Below are 25,274 nucleotides of genomic sequence, written 5' to 3'. Positions count from 1 at the left end.
GGACAAGAGACATTTCTGGGGAATGATAAGGACATTTAGAGGGATCGCCCTCATCACTACTCACCTCGGCAGTTTAACCCCTCGACGCATCGCCTTCATTCTGCACCTGAAATAAAGGACAGATCACAGGTTAGAAAGACAACATAAAGGGGGCCTCACTTGAACTTTGAACTTTCATACTTACGGCGCATCGCTCAGGAAAGTCAAGTGGATTTTGCCAGCGCCATTCTGAAAACCAGTGAAGTAACTGGACGAACGCGCGCCCCTGCACCAGAAGCAGGATGGAGAGTTCATCCTTCCAAACCATAAGGTGAGCTTAAACCGGGGTTTGGAGGAAGTTAGAGAGGAACGAAGAGGGAAAGGGGGGAGCTAGCACACTATTCTGCAGACTGTTAATCCCCTTTCTCATCTGCAGAAGGATATTCCTACGGGCCAGGCAAGCACGATTTGGAGGTCCTGTCCAATCGGTGTTCTGGGTCCTGCGCATCACGCTAGAAGAGGCCACAGCAATCCAGACTAGACCAGCGCCCCCGTGGGAACCAGGTGAGCGTTACAGGGCCTTTTTAACCTCTGCAACCTTTGCAGCAGCAGGTGTGTTGGATGGTTTGGGGGTTTTAGGGCTATTTTTATTTTCAGAGGGCTTTTGGACCTCATAGATCCTGGTGGCCTGTTCAAACACTCAATCCAGGGTCCTACACTCATGAAAATCCCTTACAAATTGGGTCATAATATATATCTCGAGCGCATGGAAGTACGTATTGATTATCTCCTTGTTATTCTTGTTCACCCCCCTCGAAGTCTGGGCAAATGCTTGTTTCAACTCCTGCATGAACTCTCTAGGACCCTGGTCTTCCCCACACTGTAGGTTGTATGCTGCCTTGCGGGCCTCCTGTGGGTGAATGGGGATGTGTTTTTAAATGGCTGGCTTATAGGTGGACCATTTATGGTGATCTTGGTACTCCAGCCCTGCAAAGAAGCTGGAGTACCCATAGGAGAATGTCCACTTGACACATTCCATGCAATTTCTATCATTTATTATTCCAAAGTATGATAATTTGCTCATAAAGATCTAGATGCTCCCATGCCGAATATTTTGCATTCTTATATTAGGGAGTCATGAAGCTTTCCTGATTGCTTCCGTACGAGTTTGGAAGACCATGGGCCTCATTCCGAATTAGGCGGTAGGGTTAATGGTCATCGGTAATGATGCCGGTGCCGGTAAACTCTTACCGCCCTATTCCGAGGTCCCTTAGCGGGAACCGCAAAGGACGTGTGGTCTGACCACATGTCCTTTGCGGGTCCCGCTAAAGGACCAGGGTGCTAATAACGGGCCCCCTATGGGGGCTCAAATGGGAATGGGGAATGGTTTACTGAATGTGGACTTACCGGGTCTTCCAAGGTCGGAATGACCCGGTAACTCCCCATTCAGCCAGACCGGACCCGGACCCGGTCTGGCTGAATGGCTGCACCATGGCTGCCTCCAAACTCGGAATAAGGCCCCATTTCTTTAACAAAATGGACTTGATTGAACTATACACTTAAGTATTTACAACCTTTCTTGCGCTTCTGTTTTGGGTATTAGGTGGAAAGCACATAGATTTTTTCCTGTTTGCTGAGTTCCCGCCCAGCTACCCGCAATTCCAATAATATCAGAGGGCATGCGCATCTCGTGCACGCACATTTCGGGCAAGAGCTGTTCGATAAGAGCTGTTGTGGCTGGGACACTCTTCCTTACTTGGACTTTCCTGATTGCTTGGGTACGAGTTTGGAAGACACTTGTCTTTAACAAAATGGACTTGATTAAACTATAAACTTAAGTATTTACAACCTTTCTTGCACTTCTGTTTTGGGTATTAGGTGGAAAAGACACACATTTTTTCCAGTTTGCTGATTTCCCGCCCACCTACCCACAATTCCAATAACATCAGAGCGCACACGCATCTCACGCGCGTGCATTTCGGGCAACAGCTCTTCGATAAGAGCTGTTGTAGCTGTTAGGGCTGTGTAGGGTGTACAGGTGTAATTCAGCCCATTCTCTCCTTGTCTTGCAAGCCCTCCCTACTCTACAGCCTTGGTCTAATCACTTGAACACTCTTGGTAAGACTTTATGTTTACGTTTGCATTTGGAAATTGCTTAACCTATTATTGCGTACAGCTGCATGTTGAATCCCAAGCATCACATATTATACACTTTAAAATCCGACATGCCGTTGAAAGCAGAAACGCTCAAACTTGTTGAACGATTAAAAAGCACACCTTTCAAAGCTGATCAAACTCCATTATCCCAAAGCAAACCTTTGTCATGTATTAGCGCACGCCGCCAGCTGCTGTATACCGATATACGGAAGTTCTATTCAGCTATATGTCATAAAACTTTATCTATTGGTCAGACTATTGAAATGTCCTTGAATACTTTTGAGAACTACGCTTCACGTAATCCCTTTGTAAGCGACACAACGATGGCCACCTTATCGGTTTCTGACAACCTTACTCAGCCTTTTGCTGAGAAAAACGGTAACCTTCCTGTTCACAGTTTGAAACATCATCCATTTCCGATACTTGATGTACAGCTACAAACTTCATGTTTAGATATGAATACTGTTTCTCCGATCAAAGCTTCATGCTTTGACCATTTGGCAGAACCTTCTGAGTTCGCAAACATGTCCATGCAAAACTTTAGCCCGGCCCACGCATCGACCCAAACCCCATTTAAATCTACGAACTCTTGTCCGCCTCTTCCACTGCATTACCTATCTCATTCACCAGAAATGTTTACTGATATACCTCAGAACTTATCTGTTTTATCCACAACATCACCTCACCTTGACAATACTAAACAAGCAGTGTTTGATAACTCCTATCTATCTCCATTGACGCCACTTTCGTCTTACCCACTATTACCATCTACGCTTTCGGCTATGAATTTTGCCATATCTGCTTTAACGAAAATCTATGAAACTCTCGACGCGAGACTGTCTACACAAAACACCCTAATAGAAAAAATACCAGGCTTACCCCACTACCGCATTGATATTCATTCGGGCATACCCCACAACCTTGAACGTATTTTATCTGATGTTGCCCCTATTCCATCTATAAAGCAATCCCAAGTGATTGACTTAACAGAAAAAGACCTTACAAAAGCTGACAGAAATTTGACCGAGAAGACAAACATCATTCCCCAAAAAGACAAAGCCACTCAGAGCATTTCCATCTTTTGTAAACCTAGAACAAGCAAAGCAACTCCAAATGGAAATGCAACGAACGTGAAAAAGACAGAGAATATGAAAAATACAAATTCATTTGAACATGCCTCTACCATTCAATCTTTTTTGAAAAACCTATTGAAACCAAAAAATAGATCATGGCTTTAACAATAAAATATGTAAACATGAGCAAGTCCATTTTGACAACTTTCTAGACAATAAATCCGTCGTCTGACACATTAACACCACCTTGACGATCTTCTGGACATAGTCGATAGTGCTAAAATCTCTACGAATGATCTTATGACACACATGCCTCCCTCAAATAATGATGTGAGGAATAATACACCTAAAGAACATTCCAGCGCAGTTACCTCGAGCAAAGACTTGCTCATTTAGAGAAATCATTGTCGACCCTCCCATTGACTTTATTACCCACGCACAAAGAGTTCACTAATCTAATTACTTTGATGCCCCAGGCACCTATACCTGCCCAGGCACGCTTGCCGCAACCACAAATGCAGGAACCAGTGTATGCTAACATCCTGAAAACTAACGGGGTTCCCAATAGCCATCATACTGTACAGAGTTATCATACCCTGCTAATACAACATACACCTAGACCTTTTGACCAGTACGATCTCAATCGAACATCGATATTAAACATCTTTGCGGGAATTACGAGCCTGGAGGACTTAACGTCTGGTGACATAAACCAAGTCAAATTTCTGAACGATTCTGACTTGTCTTACGCACAAATTTGGATCCAGTCTGGTGTTGTCTTAAACTTAATATGGCAAGGTCTATCTTTGACTTGAGCTTCACTCTTTTGTATCAAATTTTTGGTAAAAAAGATGAAGCGTGGGCTAAGCAAACTGCCTATCCAACCAATAAAAATGACCATTAAATGACCAATAAAAATGAAATTTATCAGCTGCCATCCCTATAAATTATATGACTGACCTGTCGGGTGTATTGACCCACGTTCGACCTATTATGCTGCAACATTTGGTGCTGTGGGCTTAGAAAATCCAAGATGGCCGAAAAGCCCACATTGCGCCAGAATCCAGGAAAACCGCGCAGTTTTTGCGCACACCAAAATGGTCGCCTAACCTGCCACCCACCAGTGCGAGCGTGATGGGCCAGGAGTGCCATGAGTGGAATGTGTGTGAAAGGAAAAACAGCAGTGCCTGTTAGCTCAAAAACACTTTGAAATCACCTTTGTTTCTCTGAATGCAAGCTCAAAATGCCTATTTCAAACATTGCAAGATATTCAAAAATCTCACTGAACACCAGCAGACATTTGGCAGTCTTGTGTGCATACAAAATCTGGGAAAAGAAAGAGCCTAAAATAATGTTCATAATGAAACTGGCTGAGCTATGGGGAACCCCAGGAGAGTAGGCCCAATAAGGGCATCCTGAAAACCTCTGGCCAGTTAGGTCAGTGGGGGGGTACCCATCAAATCCTGGCAGCAAAGAGGAATCTGAAGACTCCTCTGAACGTCACAGGACAAAGGAGACCAGGTCCCCACATTCTGCCAGCCATTCCCAGGCTCGCAGAATCTGGGAAAACCTGGAAGATCAGACGGGCACCTAAGGGAGCAGTGCCTCTGAGTCAGAAGATGAGTGGACCAGGGTTACCCGAACCAAAAAGGCCAATAAGGCAAAAAGGGCCTTGCTTAAGGACCCCTTAAAGCAGATCAAGGCAATAAGGTGTGTCATCACCCCTTATCACAAGAACGCCAAGTATTCTGTTTGGGAACACTTGGAGCTTTATGAGCAAATGATGGAGACTTTCCATTTGAAAGACAGCAGTAGCTGCATTCAGTATGTAAAATGGACATTCTCCCCAGAATACTCCAGTTTCTTTGTGGGGCTGGAGGACCAAAATCATTCAAGATGGTCCAGCTACAGGGCGGCCATCTTGAAAAGAAATTCTGTTCACAGAAATCCCCAAGAGGCTCGCAAGGCATCCTACAATTTGCACTGTGGGGAGGATCAGGCCCCACAAGAATTTGTGCAGGAGTTAAAGCGTGCTTTTGCGCAGACTACAAAAAGGGTACGCACGGACAGTAAAGAATTTGTTAATACGTTTTTCCATGCCTTACCCAAATACATAATGACCCAGCTCGTGAGAGACTTTCACGAGAAAATATCTTTAGACTGGGTCATTGAGCAAGCCACCCGCATCTATGAGGTGCAGAAACCAGTGGAAAATAAGAATCAGCCCAGAAACCCCAAAACCAACAGCACCCCTGCTGCTGCCAAGGTTGCAGAGGTAAAGGTTGCCCCCATTTTAGATTTGGAGATTGGGGGGCCTAAAAACCTGCCTGCACCAAGTAATTCTCAGCCCAGAAGGCCCTCAGGCCAGTCACAGACAGGGAGCCAAGGAGGTAGTCCCACAAATGGGGTCCCTCGCTCCCCTGACTATGTAAGTCCCCGCTACAAGGGAAACCGACCCATCCTGGGGTATGTGTGGACTCCTCCAGCGCAAGGGGGGATCCAACCAGGCACCCAACCCAGGGAACTTCCCTCCTATCTTCCCACAGGAGGGCAGAAATTCACCAAACCCTGGGCAGAACTTTTTTCCTAGGTATCCACCCAATTTCCAGCCCCAAAGTCATCCATCCTTCTTTCCCCAATTCCCTGAGCCCAGACAACCTAATCCGGGAGAGGGGAGGCCAAGGGTGGAGGGGTACCCAAATCTTCCCAACCCGGGGTACTACCAGAGAAGGGATAGCTACCCTTCCCGGGATCAGCCCAGGGGAGAAAATAGAACCCCGGATCAGCCTGAGCGGGTTTCACAGTTAGAGCGCCAGGTCCAAAATATGGCACAGGATCTGGGTCACATACTGAGGGCTCAACAGAACCCTCAGATGAGCATGCCACCGTAGAGAATGCCCCAAACTCTGGGCCTGGTCCTCCAAAACAATGACGGGGGCAGCACCCAGATAACCCACCGGTTCCCAGGGAGGAGGCACAAGGGGAAGGGGGGTGTAAAGCCTTGGAGGAAGCTTCCTTCGCCACTTGTAAACAGCCCTTGGAAACCCAGGAAACCCAGGAACCGGAAACAAAATCTACCCCTGAAGGTCTGCCGCCCAAGGAGCAGAGAGGAGGTAGGAGAAACAAGGGGCCCAAACAGACCCATTTTGTGGAGGAGGTACAGGTCTTCCAATTTGAGGGAGAGGGATGGGGATTGAGCTGTCGCCACCCATCATTCTATCCCAGAACCAACAATACCGAAAACCCCTGGTTCAAACCCATCCCAGTGACTGCCTCCAAAAAGGGGGGGGCGTCCCAGAACCGGAACCAGGGGAACCTAAAACCAAATAAATAGACTAGGTAGATGTGGGGATCGAGCTGTCGCCGCCCATCATCCTATCCCAGAAACAACAATACCAAAAACCCCTGGTCCAAACCCATCCTGGTGACTGCCTCCAAAAAGGGGGAGGGGTGGCCCAGAACCGGAACCAGGGGAACCCAAAACCATATCCAGTTGCCAACTTTCTCTTTCAGATTCCCGAGACTCTCCACAGAATTTTGCCCAGATCTCTTCTCTCTCAATGTCCCAAACCAGAAAATTAGCCCACCAGTTGTCCAAAAATGTGCATTATCTGTGCCCCCTTGAGGAGAAGGAGGGAAGATACTATGCCCCGGTACAAGTACAGGGGCAGGGTTCAATTTTGGCACTGGTGGACACTGGATCCCAAGCTACTCTTCTGTCCAAAAGGGCCTTTGATGAACTAAATGCAGGAAGGGGGGAGAATTACCGTATTCCTCTCACCTCTCTTCCTGGACAACTCCAGAACTTTGACGGGAAGGAAGTTACCGTCGAGGGGACTGCAGATTTGGACATCAAAATTGGGCGACACAAGGTGAAACACCCGGTCATAGTAGTGACTCCAGAGGGCACCCCAGGTTTACTAGGGAATGACATCCTGAGAAGGTTGTCACCCCTAATAGATTGCGTAAACAAGATCCTCTGGACCCAGACTAGCCGACCAATAAAATTAAAGCAGAGTGTCAACCATGTTAGTTTAAACGGCACGCGGCACATGGTAGAACACAAATCTGACCAAGTAGAATTTCACTTCCAGAACAACCAAATTCCAGATGTGGCAGTAATAGCAGTAGGACAACAGACTGGTGATGGGGGGTCCTCTCTATTTCTGAAAATCAACCTTCCTTCCAGTTTAAGGTAGTATTCCACACTGGAAGGAAACACTCTGAAATTCTTTACTAATCCACAATCAGACATTCCCACTCCGATAGTCCAGAAAGATGTGAAATCAGCTCAGAGCCTGGCTGATATTCAGAAAATTGGAGAGCAGTTCATCCCTGTTCAGTTAAATGATGGGAAGGACTCTGTTCTCGCCCGAGTGTGTGTGAACAACGGTAAGAGCTTCATCAGCGAAGCCATGTTCCACCAACTACCAAAAGATCCAGCCATTCCCACATTCAAACTGATAGACAAATGGGAAATGGATATGGAAACAATTAATTCCAAGCATCTCCTGCCAAGCAGGTGTATGCTCAAAATCTCCATTGGCAACAAGAGCATAGTCCATAATTGTTGGGTCGTGCGAGACGTCACAGCCGCCTTTTACTTAGGCAGTGACATTCTCAATCGCTTTGCCATTAGTTTGGACCTAATAAACTTCAAAGCTTGGTCCCAATTAGTGGATAATCCCATGGGCTTTGATGATCCAGAAAAAGCTTTTAGGTCAGCTCAATTGCTACCTTATGCAGTTGAAATTCAGATTAAAGAGGAAGTCACCATCCCAGAAAGAACCCGACAATTCTCCCTGGAAGTGAAAGTTAAAAGAGGACAAAAATTGAAAAACCCTGATGCTTATATTCATCTAAATGCTTCCCTCCAACAGCAAGGGTTAGGGGTAAACCCAACACCATTAGTCAACATAGAACATGACACCATTCCAATAGAGGTGAATAACAGCGACTTAAAGAGTATTACTCTAGCCGCAGGGACCATTATTGGAATGGCGGTTGATGACCGACATTTCTCCATTGATTTAGGAAATGAACTGTTAGGACCAATCCCCAAGGACTGTTTTGACAGTGACAGTGATGACAATACAACACCAGACAGGATCTTTACCCGGCATGGGGGGAACTTCCTGGTGTACACTTCTTGCCCTTATGGTAAGGAAGATGTGACTTGTGACTTCAGAGGGGATGAGGTGATTTTCCAGGTCCATGAGGGCTGCCTTTCCCACCCGAAGCCTCCGGTCCAAATCAGCACTCTGACCAGGGACTTCTCCACCCAGCTGGAGGAGGCCGCTGAGATAGCAAAACCAGAAGTCTTTCCAGGCTTCAGGCAGATGGTGGAAGAGAGAGTCAACCTAGCTGATGCCTGTGTGACTCTGGAACAGAAGCAAAAGTTGAAACAAGTTTTCTTGGATTTCCAAGATCTCTTTGCGGTAGACTCATATGACTGTGGTTGCACCGACATCCACACAACAACAATTCCCACGGACCCTGGCATGACTCCAGTGTTTGTGAAGCAATATCGCTTGCCTCTCGCATCAATGGAGTCCCTTGCTGAAATAATTAAGAACCTTGAGTCCCGGGGAATAATCCGTCCAGTACACAGCACCTTCAATAATCCGGTGCTGGGAATATTGAAGCCAAACGGCCAGTGGAGACTCTGCGCCGACCTTAGGGAGCTCAACAAACAGGTCCATACTTCCCGATGGCCTCTTCCCTACATTGACCAAGGGCTGGCCCAGATTCAGGGGTCACAAGTATTCACTGCAATAGACCTGACCAATGGATACTGGACCGTGCCTGTCAGTAGGGAGGACCAATAGAAACTGGCTTTTACCTTTGGGGGCCAGCAGTACACATGGACCCGGACTCCCTTCGGATACCTCAACTCCGGCAATGAGTTCAACATTTTCCTACTCAAGGGCATGCCCCACCTAGGTGCGAGGGGTAACCTGGCTTATGTAGATGATGTCCTCATCAAAAGTTCATCTTTGGAGGAACACATAGCAGAGATCCGTTTTGTTCTGACACAGTTGAGGGCCGCCGGAGCAAAACTTTCCTTTCAGAAAGCACAGTGGTGTAGAACCTGTGTTAATTTCTTGGGGCATGAGATTACTCCACAGGGTCTCTGTCTCCAGGAAAAGAAAGTGGAAGCACTCCAAAAATTGAAGGATCCCACAACTCTGCGGGAACTAAGGAGCTTCCTTGGACTGACTAACTACAGCAGAAAGTTCATTGAGGGCTACGCAGAGATCACTAGACCCCTGATTCATCTTTTGAAGGGGGGGTCAAGTGGGAATGGGGTCCAGAACAATCTGAGGCAGTAAGACAACTCAAAAGAAGCCTCTCACAAGCGCCTTGCCTAGCTTACCCTGTCAGAAACAAGGAGTTCTTCCTGGAGACAGGGTTCTCTAATACGTGCTTGACGGCAGTATTATACCAAAAGCATGACAATGTCAATAAAGTAATATCCTATGCGAGCAAAACTTTATCCTCTGTGGAGGAAAAATTCAACGATTGTGAGAAGGCACTCCTGGCAACGGTGTGGGCATTGAAGAATTTCCACCCATTTATTCAGGGGGAACACATCATAGTGGAGACTCCACACCAGCCTCTGCAATACCTCCAAAGTGACAGAATCCAGGCCGGAAATGTGAGTAATTCCCGAATTACTTCCTAGATTCTGTCAATGCAAGGCTTTCCTGTGGAGGTCAGATTTGGCCAAAACAAGAAGAGTCCCCTCGCGCAAGGTCTGGCTGACTTGCATGATTGTGCCAGAGAAAACTGTCTCGAGGACGAAAGTCTAAAAATCAAGGACAACATGGAGGCATACCTTAATTCCCCACACAAAGTCTTTGAAGAAGACAAGTGTGAGGGAATGCCCACTGTCTATGTGGATGGATGCTCTTACCATGTTGACAACAACGGGGAAAAAGAACTGGTGGCCGGCGTAGAGAATGCATGGGTGAATGAGTCCCCAGAACCCTCCGCTGGATACAAAATTGGTCCCCGAAGTAGTCAGGTGGCAGAATTGATGGCTGTGTATCAAGCCATCCTCACTGCTGTCCACCATCAACTCCACGAACTGGTCATAATCACAGATTCAGATTATGTACGGAACGGGTTTGTGGAGCACCTGGTTAACTGGAAAACCAGAGGCATGTTATGTGCTAATAACAAACCCTTGAAACATGGGAAGTTAATCCAAAATATTGATGAACTGGTCACCGTGTATGGATGACCATCTATTGGAAGAAGATCAAGGGTCATTCCAAAGTAGAGGGACCAGACAAAACTGGAAATGACTTACCTGATCAGCTGATCAAAACTGGGGCCATCCAAGGGAATCTAATAGAGATTGAGTTCCTGTTGGGGGAAATCCAGGTCACTGCTATCACTAGGTCCCAGACAAATGCTCACAATGATCTTTCAACTGCACAATGGAGTAAGGAGACCCCAGATGCTGATTTGATTACGGCTCAAAAGGGGGATCCAATAATTGGTATGTTTTACCAACACATTGAAGACCCTGAGAACTTTCCCCTGACGGATACCGATTACATTGGGAAAGAGGACCTTAGAGTGTTGATGAAATGTCCAAAGATGTTCCGAATCCAAGACGGTTTGTTGGTAAGGAAATCCCAAGCTGGCCATGATCAGTGGTGGTTCCTACCTCATTCCGACGCCTGATGTTAAGTCACGCCTATGATGCGGCCACCGCCGGTCATAGGGGGTTTCATACAACACTTGAAATCTTAAGAGAGGTTGCATACTGGCCACACATGGGGCAGGACCTCGACCCATACTTGAGGGGGTGTCTTGTGTGTGCACAATTTCAGCCAACATCCCTCACACACCGTGCGCCTCTCCAGAAGAGGGGGATGACACTGCCATGGTCAGATTTACAAGTCGACTTTATAGGCCCCATGATTCGCTCCGCTAGGGGGAATAAGTACATGTTGACGGTGACATGCTTGTTTACCAAGTGGGTGGAATGTCTCCCGGCCCCAAACTGCAAGGCAGAAACAGCAGCTGCCCTGATGATTAACCACATCTTTTCCCGTTTTGGTGTACCTCAAAGGATTGAGTCAGACAGAGGTAGCAATTTCACCAGCGAGGTAATGACAAAGATGTGGGAGATACTGGGGGTTAAAAGGAAGCTACATATTGCTTATCGGCCAGCCTCTTCTGGTGCAGTGGAGAGATACAACAGAACCATAGTGAGCATCTTAAAGAAGTTTGTGACAGATTCTGGGCCAAGTTGGGATATCCGATTACCTCTGGTCCTAATGGCCATCAGATCTACCCCTTCATCTGCAACCGAAATGTCACCATTTGAGCTGATGACTGGACGCAAGATGGTGCTTCCCCAGCATTTGCTCTACAGGACCCAAGAGCAGACATTAATACATGCCTCCACAACTCACGAATACGTTGAGAATTTAAGGAAACACCTTCAACATGCTTTTGCCTATGCTCAGCGGAATCTAGAAAGATCAGCTGATAGCATGAAGACCTATTACAATTTGAAAACTACCAGGAGAGAATACAATGTGGGAGACTGGGTCTATCTATACAATTTCCAAAGAAACAAGGCCAAACAGCGAACATTTTTGCCTACCTGGAAGGGACCGTTTGAAATTGTAGACAAGATCTCCCCAGTCGCTTACAAGATCCGCATCCCCAAAGGTAGTTTGGCGGAAGGGGAAGGGAAGTGGGTCCATATTAATCAGCTAACGTGTTGTCATCCCAGGCACACACTGCAGCAACTGGAGGAGTCCTCTGCAATACCAGAGGAGGCCGCTCCAGAGTAATTCAGTTACAACCCTAAAATATTCCACATATAGCCTATAAAATTATTTGATTCTTGAATGCAAATTGTCTCCTGATTAAAACAAATGTATATGTTTTTGTCTCCTGATAAAAAATGTTTGTATATGTTCATGTATTTTGATTTATAAAATGTATATGCCGCCCCACTATATCAATAGTGGGGGAGAAATGTCTACGAATAGGTATTGCCACTTTGCTTTGTCATCCTAGGAGAGTTGAAACCATGGAGACTGACCAAGGAGGACGACCCGGGGACCAGGAGCAAAGATCCGAGGGGCCCGGGGTACCGCCCAATACTCCCATCAGGACCGGCAAGGAGAACTGATCGATCCACCCTGATGAAGGAAAAGATGCTGAACTGTGCCATCTGCGGAATCGGAAAAGATGCTGAACATTGCCATTTGCGGAATCGGAAGAAGATGATGTGGACATCCCAGCGCGTGGATTAAAACATCTTTTGCACCCAACTCCCCCTCGACTCGAAATCAAAGTGCAGTTGGGCGGGGGGGCTTTGTCGGGTGTATTTACCCAGGTTCGAGCTATTATGCTGCAACATTTGGTGCTGTGGGCTTAGAAAATCCAAGATGGCCGAAAAGCCCACATTGCGCCAGAATCCAGGAAAACCACGCAGTTTTTGCGCACACCAAAATGGTCGCCTAACCTGCCACCCACCAGTGCGAGCGTGATGGGCCAGGAGTGCCATGAGTGGAATGTGTGCCAAAGGAAAAACTGCAGTGCCTGTTAGCTCAAAAACACTTTGAAATCACCTTTGTTTCTCTGAATGCAAGCTCAAAATGCCTATTTCAAACATTGCAAGATATTCAAAAATCTCACTGAACACCAGCAGACATTTGGCAGAATGAAGTCTTGTGTGCATACAAAATCTGGGAAAAGAAAGAGCGTAAAATAATGTTCATAATGAAACTGGCTGAGCTGTGGATGTCAGCAGCTTAAGTTAAATTGGACTGAAAGCCACTAAAATCTAAATGTTTAAAATAAATGAGTGACCTACTGTTGAGTGTCACATAGTTTGCAACTGTTAAATGTCATAGTTTTGAACTTAGAATCAGCATTCTAGCTGCATGTGTAAAAATTGTAAGTTTGATTTGGATGTAGAAAACTGGAGCAAAAGTGACATTTAGCTGAAGCCTGGCTTAAAAAGATTGAATTCTGCCTGGCAACTACGCCTGACAGGAGTTGAAACTTGCCCAGCAACTCTTCCCAGGCCTGGCTGCATTCTGCTGCCCCCACCAAAAGGAGATGACACCTCTCTGATTGAATCAGGGGAGTGGAACCTAGGACTGGAAGGAAACAGAACAATGTACTTTCCTTGGCAGGCAAATGTTATATTGTGGGGGGTCGTTAAATGGCTTCCTCTTGAGAGAAACTGGGAGGGGCAGTGCCTCTGTGAGCAACTTGAGTTGGAGGAAGTGGATAAACCAGAAATTCCACCATGTGCTTTGGGAAACCACACCCCTCTGGGCCAGAGCATAATTTAAAAAGATGGATAATTCATAGTACGGACTTGTCAAAATTATATAATTAATATCATTATTCTTGTGATTTTTCTGTGCACATTTAAAGAGGTGTTAGGAATCTGTGTTATGGTCTGGGGGTAGTAGCGGAAAATAAGTTATTACTCTGAATGTCTGTATGTTAAAAATCTGACACTTTATCATCTGATGCCCATATTCCTTGTGCATGTTTGTGTAAATTCTGGAAAAGTTTAGAGGTTGTGTTCTTGATGAAAAGGGCAGAATTCTGTCATAAGTGGACACGACATCTTACAAAGAAAGGGATCGGATGATTTGGTGCTACAGAAAATATGTTAACTGGACATATAATATTAGAAAAATGGTACATAGATAAATATGTATTTGGATCAAGAATAGATTTGTGTGCAAATTGACCAGGGGTGGATCCTCTGACCCATAAACTACCTTATCACGATGACACTCCATTTCCTTCCCTCAATCAAGGGAGAGAGGAAAACTTGGCCAATGATAAGTTGTGAGGGGCAGGCTTAGTTATGCCACGCACACACCCATTTTCTAAAGACATAAAAGGAAAACCAAAACCCAGGTAGAGACATTCATTTTCCATTTTCTTGCAGAGCATTTTGCTGGACCACACAACATCTAGAAGGAACATCCAGAAATTAGACTCCAGATAGACTACAGAACTTAAAGCAAAGGCCTAACACCCAACCTGAAAACTCTTCTCAGCAGGCCTTCAGAATCCAGCAATCCAACCAAACTATTCTACAGCTGGGCGAGCTGTTGTATTCTTTGCCAAGAACTTTTGCCAGAACCGGTAGCAGACCCTGAAAGCAGTGCTGTAGCCAGAGAGACCAGAACCAGAGAGACGCAGAGACCAGACCGCAGTGAAGTGCAGAGCAGAGCTGACCCAGAGAGCTGTGACTTCAGAACCACCCACCAGGAGTCCAGTCCAAACATGCTGACCAGACCCTGACGGCCTATTTCAAATTCATAGTGTGAGTACTCAGCTAGAACTGTTCCAGAACCAATCTTTTAGTTTAAAATAATCTAATTCAAACTATTTCAACCTGTCCAGAACTGCATCATAGAATCGTGTGTCCCTTCTCCGATTTTAAACCTGTAAAAGTGTCATTTTACCATTTTGAATCATTATTTAATTTCTGAAAAACTACCTTCATAAAATCGTCTGTATCTTTGGAATCATGGTTTAACTTTCATCTTAAAGCTAAGAGTCTAACCTTTCCAACAAGCCGAAAACCGACTTGCTACTCCTTATAGTTCCTCCGTAATCACGCTCGACGCATTCAGAAAAATTGCCACGAATTGACATTTTGCTTCATTTCAACCACATGTAAAAATATCTGTCTTTTGCTTCCATTACTGAATCCCGTTTTCAACCTGATAACCATCCCTGAATCATTGGTTGGGCTGACCTGAAATGATTTAAAGTATCTCTCACTCACCCTGAACCTCTAGAGGGAATTAAAAGCATTTTCAGCATATTTTTCACTTCATTGCCACCACATTTAAAAGGATCTTGCCTGCTTTAAAATCATACCTGTTTTCCTCTAAGCTCGCTGGGGGGAACTTGAAATTTGTATTGCATTTGGTATTCCTGAGAATTGTGTGCTCCCCTTCCATCTCCTTATCTTGCATGGGGGGGGGAATTGTCAAAGAAAAAGTGATCATATTATCTTTTGTTGAAATCATATCAAGTTTATTTCTGTGCTGCATTTTTCCCTCATTGCTTTTCCTTGAAACCATAAAAGTATTTTCTGCTACCTTATCCTTCCTATACTAACTCCTCATTGATTGTAAAGAAGTGTGCTAGTGTCAGATTATCTATTGTTGATCAACATTATATTCATAAGGGTGCTATCAAATATAAATTTATTATAAAAGTGTGATATATATATATATATATATATATATATTGTTTAATTTTTCCAATAAATCTTTTAAATTGCAAAACAAACCTACTTCTTGGCTCAGTGAGGTCAGGGGGATTCAAAGAGAGGGGCGTTATATAAGGGTTTATCATCCAGAGTATAACTTGTCATAAAAATATATAAATAAGGGCTTCCCTAGGGCGTCCCAGACGAGGCACTGACTTAGTGGGATTTCTGAATTGAAGTCACTTAACAGACCACACAAACCATCTTTCTACCCATAACAAACAAGACCATAGTCTATGACCTGCTCACTTAACGTAGCGACCACAAACACTTGTGACCTGTCCCATCAACTTACTTAGCTGGAATACACAAGGTCACGCACATCTCCTCAATAATGATTTAAGCGACCTTGAGCAATTTGACATCATTATTCTTCAAGAAACATGGTTAACTGCTATACAAGTATGGGACAATTTCACAGTCATAGCACCTCCTGCAATACAGCAGCCCAAGGGTAGACCAATGGCAGGACTATTAGTGGCAATCAAATTATCTACTGGCTTTTCAATGTTGAAATGGGCTGAGCCGAATAGTTATCTTCCGGTTGTACAAATAATAGCACTGGTAAATATTTATTCGAATTGTATAGCCATCTCTGACAATGCTTTCTTCGCTGATCTTGAATCCTTGTTAGATCTAATTGCTGTAGATCCTACTATTACATCCACATTTGTTATGGGTGATCTGAATCTGCAATGCCTTAGTAAAAAGTCTGAACAGGATACAGTTATAATGTCCAGATGGATGACCTTAATGGCTGATCGCCATCTTCTAATGCTTAAGGGTGCTATGAACGGTGACATCCCTTACAATTCCACTTGGCGCAGACAAAAACAACAAGCTACCATAGACTATGTGTACACTGACCAGTACACCTCGTCATGAAAGAACAATCATATAGTAACCACGATCAGCTGACCATCTCATGGCGCTACAAAACCCTCACACCTCATCAAGAATGTGCAATGAAAGACTTAGTGGTCTGCAATGGCCGAAATCGGCTTAGATTAAATGGTGATCCGCTGTACAGTCTTTACTATTGCATAAAATTCAACATACAAGCTCAAAGAGCACCCTTTGAGGACCCATATGTAGCAGCTCTGCAACTTATTTCCGAGATTGATAATAGAAAAAACAAACCTATTTTCAAGCATAGACACTTATTTGACCCTGAACTTAAACAACAGAAATCAGCACTGCGTAGAGATATACAAACAGTTAAGAATCTGAATCTACCACACCACCATTCGCAGATTCAGCGTCTGAAAATGCAATACAGAAATTGGGTGACCTCAAGAAAAACCTTGATGTATCAGAACAATGGCGAAGACATGCTCCGAACTTTAGCATCAAATAACTCGAGAGCTACATGGCAACTACTTAATCGCACCAAATTTACATCTCAATTGTCCTTGCAATTGAACGTAGTTACAGAACACAGTTGAGTTGATCACTTTACAAATCTATTCTCTGCCGATAATCAAGTGTCGATTAGTGTGTCTGACTTCGAATTGTCAACCTCTACCATTTTGTTTGATCTTGAAGATATTGAATACTACATCTCTAAACTTAATAAATCAAGTGCAGCTGGCCCTGATGGCATTTCAAATTTTATTATGAAAACTAATCCAAAATAATGGGCATAAGTCATACATGTTATCTTTACTAAAGTGCTTGACTCTAGGAAAATACCAGCATCCGGGCGCAAATCTACGATCGTACCTATTTTTAAAAAGGGGGATAGACATTTACCTGATAGTTACTGCCCCATTACGCTCCTAGATGTGCAAGGAAAACTTTTTGCGAGAATTATCCTTAGCAATTTGAACAAGTGGATCACACAAACAAAAAAATTTGACCATCACCAAACAGGATTTATTCCGGGTATGGGCCCTAAAATATATCTGACACGATAACAGCAATCCAACAACAAACCAAGATCTCACACCAGCCAGTTTACATGGCTTATGTAGACTTTAGGTCTGCCTTTGACTATTAGCAGGACCTTACTGGTGAATAAACTCTTGAGAGCAGCTTGTCCCCCTTTACTCCTAACCTTTATCATGCAATTATATTCTAACACCTCTGTACGGGTTAGATTATCGATGCAAGGACAGCTTTCAACCCCAATAAATACTTAACGCAGACTAAAACTGGGCTGCGTACTAGCCACAGCGTTATTTAATTTCTTCATTGCCGACATGGGCATTAGCTTTAATGGACTTATTTCAGATCCTCTATGACTAGCCACATCTCGCGTATCATGGTTATTATACGCGGACAACTTAGTCCTGTTGTCCAAAACGCCCAGTGGCCTTTAGAATTTGTTGACAGCTTTGGAAGCATACGCTTGCTTAAACATGCTCCAAATTAACATCACAAAAACTAAAGTATTGTGTTGTGGCTTTAGAAAGACACACAAGAAAGCATCTAATAACAAATGGCATCTTGATGGTCACCAACTGGAAGTGGTAAACTATTACAAATAGCTGGGAATTAATATTAATAACCACCCAGCTGATGTGCCCTACTTAACTGAATTACAAGCGAAGGTCAGATTTCTGACATCACAAGCTGCATTAATTCAAGCAAAATACGGAAAATGTTCATGCCTAACACTGATCTTGTTCTACATTCAAAAGGTTATACCAACAATCCTTTATGGCATAGAAACTAAACTGACCCGAACATCACAGTTTTGGGCGCTGATTGAAGGACGGTTCTGTAAACGTGTCCTGACCCTTCCTTCAAGTCAACCAATCTGTATTGTCAGTTGCGAGTTGGGGCTGCCGTCATTACACGTTATGAGCATCTGGAAAACCCTTGCACTATACAGAACATTCTGTATGGCTAAGGATGGCGAGATGCTGGTTACTGAGATCGCAAACTATATGGTAGAATCAAACCATGATTACCCAAAAAAATGGAGGAACCATGTCCTGCTTGTAATGACTGTCGCAGATATCACGGAAGAACTCCTGATTTCCAGTCCATCCAGAGCTAAACACAAACAAATGCGTAGCAAGTGGATCAGTACGATAGATTTGTGCAAAACGTATAGAGTAACTCAAGAAAATCCTTTAATTGAAAAAGGATTCTGAGCTACAGAATCATACCTTTTAAAGTTTCCCAATCCCAAATTCTGTACCTTTTTGTTACGTTATCGACTAAACCTATGTAACACTAGGGCAATACAGGCCCGACGGCATCAAATAACTGATGAAGAGAACTTCTGTAGATTCTGCGGCAATCAAGAACACTCTGAAACTGTTCAGCATCTTTTAACAGAGTGCTCCTCTTTGATAAGGCAACAAACCTCATTATTGAAACCATACTTTGACCAATACATTAATCTAACTTCATAAGATCTTTGAAATAGACTTTTACACCTCTAAATCATCGTCAGTCTAAATTGCAATTGTTAAGTTTATAATGTATCTAAAACTAGATGACTAACTTGAAATCATTACTAAGATTCCGAATAATGTGATTTATATTCTTGAGAGACACAATTTGGTTACCGTCATTCTTTAATTATGAACGATGGTACTATATGAAGATTAACATTGGGTATTGTACCAATATGCATATACCTGTTGTATTGACTTTAATGTCATCCTTATCATCTTTTCTTTTACCCTGTTTTCCTCCTTTTCTTGGTGTTTAATGTTTGGATGACCAATGTGTAATGTTTGCTTAATGTCTGAATGTTTATGACTATGTTGTTCTGTAAAGATCTATATTAATTTGTGTAGACCCAAGAGGACAATGTTTATTGAATAGTTGATTAACAACTATAACAATAAATAAAATAAAAAATAGCAATGGATACATATGGAAGGACAGAGTTTCATATTCCCAACAAAGCCCCTCATGAGTTTAATTTCTCCCCATTCACATGTGACCTGAACATCTGATTATCAGTAGATGCCTGTTTTTACACAATGTTTGAAGATCCATTAAGGCCATTGATTGGGGTTGAGTCAACCCTAAAAGGTCATTTTTGTTGCCCGGCTTATCTGCAACCTCCACATTTCTGATATAATTCTTTATATTTCTTTGTATTTTAAAGTGAAAACGAGGCCTGTTTTCCTAGTGGGCCTCATCCAAAGGTCTGGAGGTCACAGTTCCAGATACACAGCAGTTCAGTGGGGGAAGCAGCAGCAGCCAGTTACATGCATAATTCTGAGAAAGATAGCATTTTAAATCGAAAAGATCTGTTTTAACATGTAACATTTGGTATTTCAACTGGGCCTGTTGTCTAGGAATGTAATCTTTCCTTAAGACCATAATTAAAAAGATATGAGTCTCACTCTCAGTATTATTCACACAAAGGCCACAGTTAACACAGGAAACGATTCACTTCAACAAAAAGTAGGCCCTTCGATTTAAATGTCAGTTTATTTGTGGAAAGTAACTGTCAAGTGTCCTTCTCCGTGTCAAATGAAATATGTCACTTGGCTTCACTTTTTAAATGTAAGGAACAATAATTACTCCTTTTTATTTTTCAAATGGACAATTCAATGTATATTTTCCCATGTGTACTGCTGCAGTTTTTAATCTTCAAAATGTGCCTTTTCCCAGTTTACACAAAAGTCAGCATCTGCAGCACAATTCATTGGACACAGCAATATTACAGTTATGAGGCACACTCTCCTTCAGCTGAGTGCCTTGCCATTTTGACAAAGATGACGGAGGCCCATTTTCATTCTCCCTCTAGGCCTCACGTTAGAAAAGACGTGTTTTGGACTGGCCTGCATATTTCAATAGGCATCAACATCACCCAACTTCATTCTTATAATGGGGCCTTGCATGGCCTCTCAAACTCTGTCACTCTGGGACTGTATTTTCACTCCACATGCCCCTTTTTTGTTGTTGTTTTTCTCACCCTCCAACCCCCTACTTACCTTATTTCTGCGGCAGCGAATGTCGCCCCCGGACCCACTCCTTCTCTTACGAAGCCCCACTTCCCTTTCCATGGCGACCATCTTGGAAATGTATTTTCCTTTGTTCAAGGGGACGCACGCCGTGTCCCGTTGAACGAAGGGAAATACTTTTTTTTGTTTGCACCCCGGATTACCACTTTGGTAACCTGGGTGTTAATAGCCTTAATCCCCCATTCCAAGAGCTGGAACGAGGCTAAGGGCCCGGAGCCCTCGTTATCCGCCCTCGCTTTGATCAGGCTGATAACTTGCTGCCGGGACGATATCCCCGTTCCACACTTAACGGGCTTTTAAAAACCAACACGTTTTGCATGTCAAAAGACCAGCATTTCCATAAATAAACTAGACAGTTGGATGAAGGCTTTTTTGTGACTCTCTTTAATTGTCATTTGAGAAGGCACAGACTGGCCAGCTATCTGGAGCAGTGTGGGGGCTTACAGAAACAAATGAGCTCAGCAGAGCTCCAGTCAACCAAACAAGCACCTTATCAGAAGACTTGGCACATACAGTGGTAATCCATTGACCAATCTCGCTGCCATCGCAATCTGCTTGCAGACCCTGGCCCAGCGGTGTGAATACAACAGGCCTCACACTCGGCGCACAAAGCTATCTTAGATGAATGAATGTTCACTTATGTCTCGCGCACTTTCTAATATCCTGTGCACAACAACTGAGGAATATATGTAACATGTATCTGGTTAATGTTTAATGTATCTATAAAGCACCAACCTTGGTAAAGCATTAGCAACATTTCAATTACCTTCAGAAATCGATTGTAAACAAGCCCAAGACAAAATGATTTTACTGAATCTCGTGTTTTCATAAAACTCCATTGGAAGTTCCCGTTCGGAACCAGTGCTCACCTACATTGTAATATGGATGTATGAAGCGGGGTAAGGGTGGATAGATGGGAGGGGATAGAAAGAGAGGAGTGACGAGAGGTGAGAGACAGATAGGGAGAGTGAGAGAAAGAGGACAGGGACACGGAAGACGAGAGGTGGCGAAACGTGGTATTGTGTAATTTGGTGATGTGTTCAGTATTTCTTTATTTTGAAGGCACAAGAAACATTTCTCTGTGTGAGAGATAGGGTAGAGAGGTGGTTAGTGATGGGGGAGAACGTGAGAGGGGCAAGGGGGGCAGAGGGCCGTGTTTGGGTGAGAAATAGAATGTCCATGCATACGCACCCCTTCCTTCGAAATTATACGAGAGAAATGACAAGACTCGTGGACCCGCGCCAAACGTGGAATTAGTGAATCTAGGAACAGATGGCTTCGAGCTGCTCTGAAAGCAGGCAAATGAGCCATCTTTCTGTGCTGCCACTGGAGGGCGCTGCTGTCTATGGGCAGAGCCAGGACCAGCTCCGCCGAAGATGCCCTCCCCTTCTCATACGGCAGCTGCAATAGGTGGCACTAGAATTTGCAGAAGGCACTCTCTTGGACGGAAAAGGGTCCCCTGTCTGCGCGTTACGCTGCTTTTATTGTGTTGCCGGTGACCAGCTGAAGGGGCAGGAGATGTCGCACCAGGGGCGGAAGAGCATACCTCACCTCACGGTAAGGAAAATGGGTCAGGGCAGATGGATGGGCACCTACCTGCAGCTGGCATGAGGGGCTCTGGCAGGGCAGGCGCTTTCTCTTTGTTAGATACTGAGCACCTGCCAGACAGGGGCACTGGTAAATGGGATTGTTATGTAGCAAGTAGTTTACAAAGTAAGCAAGGCATCGCTGTAGTCTACAGATGGGGGGGCCTGGTGGGAGACCCCTTTCTTTGTCATGATGGCGTGGCGATACCAAAGGGGGAGAGTGAGGGCTCACAAAAAAGCAAGCAGGAGCGTCTACAAGAGAAACTTCCCAGTGGCGCCGCCTCCAGGGACTTGGGCAGCGTGTGGCTGTGAAGCGTGTGGCTGCAGCCTGGCGGGGGGAGACGGGCAGCAGGGACCAGAGGTGGGCTGTTACCGCCGCACACGGGGGGGTTGGGGGGGTGCCTGATTTATGGCATGTGCTTAGTGGGTCACCGCCGGCTATTACTATTATTAGTGTGCTATTACCCTTCCGTGCGCTCGCACATCTGGATGAAGGAATCCGGCGGTGCGGGTCCTCCTCGGGGGAACAAAGGGGCGGAATAGAAGAGGCGAGGCAGCCAGCAGAGACCGCAGGCAGCAGGTCACAGACCTGTGCAGGTTTAACAGGGGAAACACCGCCGAACGCCGGAGTCACGCCCTGCTGCGGCTGTATCAACGGTGGGAGAAAAAGCCCCACAGATGTGAAGGCGCCGTGACAAAGAAACGCAGCGGCCACTCCCAGTAACCGCAGGGGCCACGAGCAGGCCGTGAGGGTGCATCTAAAATCACACGCTCTTGGCTGCCGGGTCGGAAGTGCCGCAGAGAGGATAGCGCTCTTCTCATGAATTCCTCTTGCTACAGGATAGTGGGAATGCAGAAGAGGGGCCTGAAGAACAAAGGCTCAGGCGGGGCCTCGTGTCGCCCGGCAGCTGCAGACCCGTTGCCGTGTTCTCGCCATTCCATTCGCGGATGTACCCACACGGGCAGGGGGAGGTTCTTCTTTGCCAGGGCATGAGTGCAATCCCACATTAAGGAAGGAAGCACAAAGTATTGTGGACTGGTTACTGCCCAGTTGGCACCCTTCACAAAGAGGTTGGCACCTCTTCCCGAGCATTGTTTGGGCTCATCCCACCGCAGCATTCTTCTAACAATGCACCTGCTCTCCTTCCCGCCCCCGGCGCGCGTGCTGCCATTTACCTTTGTTTTTCCTCGTCTCTCTCTCTTCACGCGGATTCCCCGTGACCCCCTGGCCGCTTTTATAGTTTGGGCTATTATGTGATGCTAGAAGCGCTGCCTATGAGTCCAAACTAGGAAAGAGATAGGGTGGGAGGTGGACCCAGCTGCACCTGTGGGCTTTGTTTGGGTTTTTTACCCAGCCATTAACCACCCTGGACTATGCAAGTCCCTATGGACATTCCCACCTACTACCCGCACCACCTGCCCAAAACACACAACCCCGGGACCTCCTTGGGCTTCTGTAAGAAGATGGCAGCGTTATTTGAAAGGCGCTGGCTTCAGTGCAGCTGAAACCAGCTCACGGTGTAATAACCTCGTAAGCAAGTGTGCCGACAGTCACTTGTATTATAAGCAATATGTGTGTCCATGCACCCGTTCCTTGCACTGAATTCCTGTTCCAAATAAGCGTTGGCAAAGTCAGCAGTTGTGTCTCGTGTATAGGCATTAGACAAGAATTGCCAGGGATTTTCATAATCTGGTCAGGTACTGAGTCCATCTGCCAGCTGTATCCGTTTTATGACCAGAAAGTACTAATATGGCAGTGCATTGCCTATTCCATGCCAATGGATGTTACTAAATGCCCTGGAAATGTTCCATGAAAAAGGATACTGTGGCAGGCGAACCAGGCACCATCTATCACATCTTCGTGGATCCGGGGGTATTCTGCAGCCCATTCTGACCTCTGATCCCTGGCTCCTTACACCCCGCCCAGTCTCTCCGTCCTTATGGATGGCAGGTGGGGAGATTCGGGCATGGTCAGAGGAAAATATGGAATACATGGGGCCAGGCTATGTAAAATGACTGGGAGGTGCAAATTAAGAATGTTGTGCTAATACAATAAAAATACAATAATCCACATGTCTGGGTTCTTTTGTGTTAGTGGTAAGAGACATAGGACATTATTGCACATGTCCTTGGTAAATGCAACTGCATCCGGTATTTATGTTTCTTCCCAAGATTGAAACAAACCAAACATTAAATCCAAGATAGCAACACACAAAAAACAAGCATTGACAATGCCAACAGTTGTGGGTTTTATGCAGACATGGGAAAGGCATTTGCCAGGCACTGCCCTAATGGTACCAACAGGCCATCAATGGTCACAGCTGGAAAATAGCAGCGCTTGGCACATTCCTATCTACACCTATACACAAACCGAAACTGTTGGCTTTGCCAAAGCTTGCCTTTAAAAGGACTTCTGGCTTATTAATCAAGTGGCTGAAAGCAGACCTGGTTAAGACGTTTTCATTACACCAGTACCACGTGTATAGCTCCAAAGAAACGATTAGACTGCTTTGAAGAAACACTGGTAAGCACTTTGAGCACAACGTTTGATGTTAAGGCTTGATAAAGCAAGCACAGAGAGATTCCAGGAGGGTGTGTTTTGGGCAGGAAAAGTCAGGAAGTTGATGGGAATGGCCAAAGGGGTTAGCATGGACATGGGCAGTCAATGGGTGGGTACATAACCAAACAACACCTACAAGCATTGTGTCCCTCCCCATATGCCACCTCTCCTTAGCTGTGCTCCAATGCAATTGTTTTGGCTTATAGGTTTTGGACCACCTTATAGCATAAACTATTACCACTTGCAATAAAAAATCTGAATACACCAGTGGCACTGTTCAATTCTGTCCATATTGCAAGATGGCCGAACAGACTGCAGTTTCAAAACAGGCCGCATCTAAATATTTCTTTTAGTGATCTCGCCTGCATAGAATGAATTTCAAATTAAAAGAACACTGGTTATCAGTTAGGTGCATTCCAGACCAGGAAGGCACTTTCAGTCACACATCACAGCACAAAAGTCATTATCATGCAAGCTAACATCAATTCTGCAACTTTGCTTGAGACATCAGACATAATCTTAATGACTGCCAGACACATTTTTGTGTATAAAAAGTCAAATGCCTCCATTGTTGCAGTCAAATGGAATTGTGTGCAGCATGGGTGGGGATGCATTCTTTATTCTCAATCATTCATTTACAAGCAAGCAGCACATGTTCTGGAGTTTCCAAGCCAGCCTGCAGAGTCTGCA

General features: G+C 44.9%; 1 protein-coding gene across 2 annotated transcripts in view; it reads left to right on the top strand.

The window, feature by feature from the left end:
• The window catches only part of CRMP1 (collapsin response mediator protein 1), a 420,289-nt gene that overhangs the window by 93,144 nt on the left and 301,871 nt on the right, over positions 1 to 25,274 (top strand). Inside the window, exon 1 of one of the 2 annotated variants that reach the window (XM_069631977.1) lies at positions 21,790 to 21,995. The exons of the other annotated variant lie outside the window; for it this stretch is intronic. Within the exon in view, the coding sequence (XP_069488078.1) occupies positions 21,957 to 21,995 (39 nt within the window). The 5' untranslated portion in view covers positions 21,790 to 21,956. Of the gene's footprint in view, positions 1 to 21,789; positions 21,996 to 25,274 lie in introns of those variants that run through there. 2 annotated transcript variants of the gene reach the window in all.

This window comes from Ambystoma mexicanum, chromosome 6q (genome assembly GCF_040938575.1).
Source record: "Ambystoma mexicanum isolate Mex_15411 chromosome 6q, UKY_AmexF1_1, whole genome shotgun sequence".
Taxonomy (NCBI): Eukaryota; Metazoa; Chordata; class Amphibia; order Caudata; family Ambystomatidae; genus Ambystoma; species Ambystoma mexicanum.
This window is presented reverse-complemented; position numbering and strand designations above follow the sequence as displayed.